Source organism: Orycteropus afer, unplaced genomic scaffold (genome assembly GCF_000298275.1).
Source record: "Orycteropus afer afer isolate SDZICR_OR568_19922 unplaced genomic scaffold, OryAfe1.0 scaffold00087, whole genome shotgun sequence".
Taxonomy (NCBI): Eukaryota; Metazoa; Chordata; class Mammalia; order Tubulidentata; family Orycteropodidae; genus Orycteropus; species Orycteropus afer.
In genome coordinates this window covers 6,746,217-6,751,738 of record NW_006921674.1, presented here as the reverse complement: position 1 = coordinate 6,751,738, position 5,522 = coordinate 6,746,217, and the positions used below count along the sequence as shown (strand labels likewise).

Below are 5,522 nucleotides of genomic sequence, written 5' to 3'. Positions count from 1 at the left end.
CAATCCTACTTCCGTAGTGATACTGCCTTGGAAACCCAAGGAGGGGTTGCTATGAGTCGGGGCCGACTCGACGGCACATAACAACAACAACAGTTCTTTACCATCTTCATGATGGATGCTATGTTTGAGTCCATTCTTTTGACCACTTGACTTAGCTACTGAAAGGTTGGGCTGCACCCCTTTCTAAGAGGAGGCTAGTATTTTGGCTAAGGAGCCATAATTGAATGACTTGGGTGCTGTGGAGTCGATTCTGACTCAGCAGCCCTATAGGACAGGGTGGAAATGCCTCATAGGGTTTTCTGGGCTGAAATCTTTGGGGGAGCAGTTAGCCAGACCCCCTTACCTGCAATCATGGAGGGGCTGGTGAGTTCAAACTGCTGACCTTTCAGTTACCAGGGGCATTTACCCATTGTGCCACAAGGGCGCCTTGAAAACCCATTGCCTAGTAATAAATTTAAACCAATTCCAAGAAACTTTAACCGGTTTGAGCCCTCCTGTTGAAAATGTAGAATGATTTCAAAGTCTGGCTTCTGGCCCTCTGATACTGACTACTTCGAAGGGAGAAAGTTTCAGCCTTTAGAGAAGAAAGGCTTTCATTCTTCTGTGATTTCCAAGAATCAGGGTCACTGTCTTCTAAAAGACCAAAACCACTGACATTGAGTGGATTCCGACTCAACACCCTTGTAGGACAAAGTTGAACAGCACAATAGAATTTCCAAAGCTGTACTGAAACCAGTTGCCATAAGTTCCTCTTGCAGAGCCGCTGGTGGGTTTGAACTGCCCCTTTGTTTGGCAGCTGAGCACTTTAACCACTGCACCACCAGTGTCTTACAAGACAATGCCTTTGAGGAGACATCTACAAAGTACACCAAGTTAAAAGCTAGATCATGTAACACTGAGATGACTGATGGCTAGCCTTTAGTAATTAGGTTTGGAGTAGTCTTATAGGAATAGGCATAAAAAAGTATCATAGGCCCTTGTATGAGCAATGGAAACATAGGTTCAATGCGTTCGCAGCAATTTGCTAGATGTTGAGCGTGCAGAGTATGGACAGTGACAGATACATAACATCCATTAATAATAGTGCAACCATGATTAAGTCCGTTCCTGCCCTAGCGCGGGTACATCCCGGAACTTTTCTGCTGGGTCTCTTTTGCAGGAGGGACCGGAAAAAGGTAGATACTTTTTGCTGTCATGTGGAGAAGCCGCAGTTTGAACTTGTCCGGAGGTCGCTTTTTAGGAGTGTTTGATTCTGGATGCCGGCGAACACTGGCCAGCTATCCTCGCCTATTCTCGGCGGGTGAGTGTGTGGAGGTTCCCCACACGCTATCCTCATTAGGGGACCGGCGGTTCTGCGCAGGCGCGAGGGAGGGCTGCAGCGGATCGTTACCTTCTGCGGGCCATCAGCGGACTACCTACGGCCTCTATCCCTGTGGCGCTGAAGGCCTGTAGAACACACCTCTTTTGGGGAAAAAGCGGAGGACTAGGTCTTGCCGGAATTAGCTCTGTGCGCGAACCGCAGCGTAGCATCAAACGACCTTTGATCTTGGTTGAACTTGCTGCCCCACGGGCCGGTGATACACTTTGTGTCAACAGAAGTCTCTTGGTCGTGCTTCCTTTTTTTTGCGTCTGTAAAGTCACACCTGTTGCTATTTCATAATTAATGATAGTGTTATATTTATATTTTGCCTTGTTTCAGAAAGAATTTAAGGCAAAAAAAAAAAAAGGAATTAAGGTAGCTATACTACTTTTGATTAGTAGTTTAATTCAATAGACTATATTGGCAATTGAGATCAAGAAGATAGCACACCGAACTTAATGCTTACAGACGACAGTCTGATATTTAGCTCCCAGTCATTGAGTCTTAATCGACTCGACCGCAGTGTTTTTGTTTATTTTTAATCATAAAGTTAATCCTTTACATGAAAATCATTTACCACTCATTTACTCAATGTCCGGAAAGGGAGCCCTGGTGGTAGTTTAAGTGCTAGGCTGCTAACCGCCTGGTAGGTGATTTGAACCCACCAGCAGCGCCACGAAAGATAAGGCAGTCGGCCTGGGTAGACTTACAGCCTTGGAAACCCTATATGGCAGTTCTACTCTATACTTTGCTGTTGTTGTTGTTATGTGCCGTGGAGTCGTACCTGACTCATAGCGACCCCTCCTTGGGTTGCCGAGGCGGTCTCACTACAGAAGTAGATTGCCCAACTCTGTACTATAGGAGCGCTATAAGGCGGAATCGTCTAGACAGCAGTGTTTTTTTTTTTTTTTTCCTGTAATCTCTATATAACATCATCTATATCTCCAGTTCGTTATATAATTAAGTAATGACTATTTGAACTAGAGGAGCTCTGGTAGCATAGTGCCTGAGCACTTGACTGCTAATCAGAAGGCTGGTGGCAGCCACTCCTCGGAAGGAGGGTTGTGCAATCTACTTCCGTAGTGATACTGCCTCGGAAACCCAAGGAGGGGTCTCTATGAGTCGGGGCCGACTGGACGGCACATAACAATAGCAACAGCATTTGAACTAGGTCTTAAAAGGTAGTGCAGACACAGTTAAAAGAGGGAATTACATGAGCAAAAGCCCAGAAGCACAAGTATCTTATGTATTTTTGATAATACCGAAATGGTTTTGGACCAGATTGTGAGTGACCTATAAAAAAACAAAGCAAATAAAAACATTGAGCTTCCAGGAGAAAAATGTGCAGCCACTAGCCATTGTCATCGAGTTGCTAAGCGACCATATAGGACAGAGTAGAACTGCCCCATAGGGAGTTTCCTAGGCAAAGTTTCTTTGCTGAAGCGGCTGATGGGGAATAAATGGCCATTAAACTTTTAAGTGCCTTAGAATTGAACCCACACCTGTGGCTTCCAGCCAACCAAAAGACAGGCATATGAATTGAAGATTTACCTGAGGTAGATGCACTCCTTGGAGAGAGCAATCATGGGGGAAAGAAGGGCTGTTTATGCACAGGGAGACAGCTCAGGAGGCAGGAGTGCATGGAGGGATGGACACAGGGAAGAGGTAACTATGGGGAGGATGTGGGAGGGGAGCTGTTGCATTGGGGTAAATTGTAGTCAATGTCATGAGACAAAGTGTATGTGAACTATATGGAAAGTGAATTTGCTCTGTAAACTTTCACCTAAATCACAATTTAAAAAAAAAAGAAAAAAAGAAAGTGCCTTAGGCTTTTGACTGTGAACCAGAAGGTTGATTTCAATCCCACCAGCCACTCAACGAAAGGAAGATGGGGCAATCTACTTCCATAAAGATTTGTTGTTGTTGTTAAGTGCCGTGGAGTCATTTCCAACTCAGCGACCCCACGCACAGCAGAACGAAACACTGCCCGATCCCGCGCCAGCCCCACAATCCCTGCTACACTTGAGCCCATCATTGCAGACACCGTGTCAATCCATCTCGTTGAAGGCCTCCCCCATAAAGATTTACTGCCTCCAAAAGCAAGTGGGGGTCACTATGAGTCCAAATCCACTGGATGGCAGTGGGTTTGGTTGTTTTGTTAAAGAAAGGAACCTCACTGATGATAAAATTTACACTAAGATATCATTTTCACCTATTAGAGTCTCAAAGAGAAAGATGTTTGATAACTCATTCTGTTGGTAATGATGTGGAGAAAGCAGCACTAGATTCAGGTATTTATTGCTCAAGGGACTGCAAAAAACATCTATGGATGACAATTATATCCTTACAATTGTACACAATTCTTGAGATTTTACCCATAGGCACACTCAAACATATAAGAAATTACCTATGTAATTCAGTTTCAGGTTTTTAGTGAAAAAAAAAAAATTAAAAATAACCGAAATACCCATCAGTAGGAAATTGCTTAAATAAATTATAGATTATCATGCAGCCATAAAAAGAGAAAAATAATAATAGGAGGCTCTTTATGTTCTGTAATGAAATAGTCCCCAAGACGGGTAAATAGAACCGTGTGTAGAAGAACATACATTGTGCTACATTTTGTATAAAATAAGCCAGAAATAGATTTTTTTAAAATGGTTGTGTGTGTATAAAATATCTCTGGAAGCATAGAAACAAATTTAATAACATTGGTTGTCTCCAGGAAGGGAAATTGGATGATTAACATCAGAGATAAGAGAAATACTTTGTAATAAGACATTTTGTAGTTTCAATTTAAGGGAAAAAAAATTATTTTGAAGTAATTCAAGACTCAAGAAATTGCAAAAATAATAGAATTCCTTCAGCCAGCCTTCCTCAGTGATACCACCTTGCATAGCCATAGTACATTGTCAAAGCCAGGAAATTGACAAATATTGTTAACTAAACTACAGCTCTTACTTGGATTTCACTACCTTCTACATTGTGCTTGGAGGGAGCTCTGGTGGCATAATGCCTAAGGCATTTGACTGCTAACCAAAAAGAAGGCTGGCGGTTCAAACCCACTAGCCACTGCTTGGAAGGAAGATAGAGCAATCCACTTCCATAGAGATACTGCCTCAGGAACCCAAGGAGGTGTCACTATGAGTCACAGTCTACTTGTCGGCAGAGTTTGGGTTTGTTTTTTTTTTGGTTTTGTAGTAGAAGATCAGCAAAAAAGAGGAAAACCCTCAACACGATGGATTTACACAGTGGCTGCAACAATGGGCTCAAACAGCAGCAACTGTAAGGATGGCCCAGGACTGGGCAGTGTTTTGTTCTGTTGTACATAGGATCCCTATGAGTCAGAACCAACTCTAGGGCATCTAACAATAGCCTTCTGCATGCATGTGTGTGTGTGTGTGTGTGTGGATGGGGTAAGGGGTGGTTTTATGGCATTTTATCACACGTGTAGATCCATGTAACAACTACCACAGTCAAGACACAGAATTGTCCCCTGGTGCTATTCCTTTACAGTCTGACCCTATTCCCAATTTAGTCCCTGGCAACCACTGATGTGTTCTCCATCACTATAATTTTGTCACTGCAAGAGTTTTTTTTTTAAAAAAAACATTTTATTGTGGTTTTAGTACAAGTTCACAGAACAAATCAGTTACTCAATCCACAATTTAAATGCATTTTATTTCGTGACATTAGTTCCAGTCTTCTCAATGTAACAGCATTCTTTCAACTTCCTCCCTGGGTTTCCCATTTCCATCTGCCCATCTTTCCTGTCCCTTCCTGCCTTCTGAATTTTGTTTTTGGGCAAATGTCTTTTGTACTCATATATATATAGTTGATTATTCTGAGAAGCGTGTTCCTCATGGGTATTATTGTTCACTTTATAGTCTTGTCTGTTGTTTGGCTGAAAGGTGATCTACAGGAGTGGGTTCAGTTCCAGGATTGAAGGGTGTCTAGGCCATAGTCTTGGGGGTTCCACCAGTCTCTATCAGACTGGTAAATGTGCTCTTTTATTATTATTATTATTTTTAATTTTATTTTATTTATTGTGATTTGGGTGAAGATTTACAGAACAAATTCACTTTCCATATAGCAGTTCACATATACTTTGTCTCATGTCATTGACCACAGTTTACAGTGCAACAGCTCCCCTCCCACTTCC

At 42.4% G+C, this 5,522-nt stretch overlaps 1 protein-coding gene across 1 annotated transcript in view; it reads left to right on the top strand.

The window, feature by feature from the left end:
- Positions 1–1,028: 1,028 nt before the first annotated feature.
- The window catches only part of COQ3 (coenzyme Q3, methyltransferase), a 64,356-nt gene continuing 59,862 nt past the window's right edge, over positions 1,029–5,522 (top strand). The window contains 3 exon segments of the mRNA XM_042781137.1: positions 1,029–1,177; positions 1,179–1,304; positions 2,350–2,354. Coding sequence (XP_042637071.1) covers positions 1,029–1,177; positions 1,179–1,304; positions 2,350–2,354 — 280 coding nt within the window.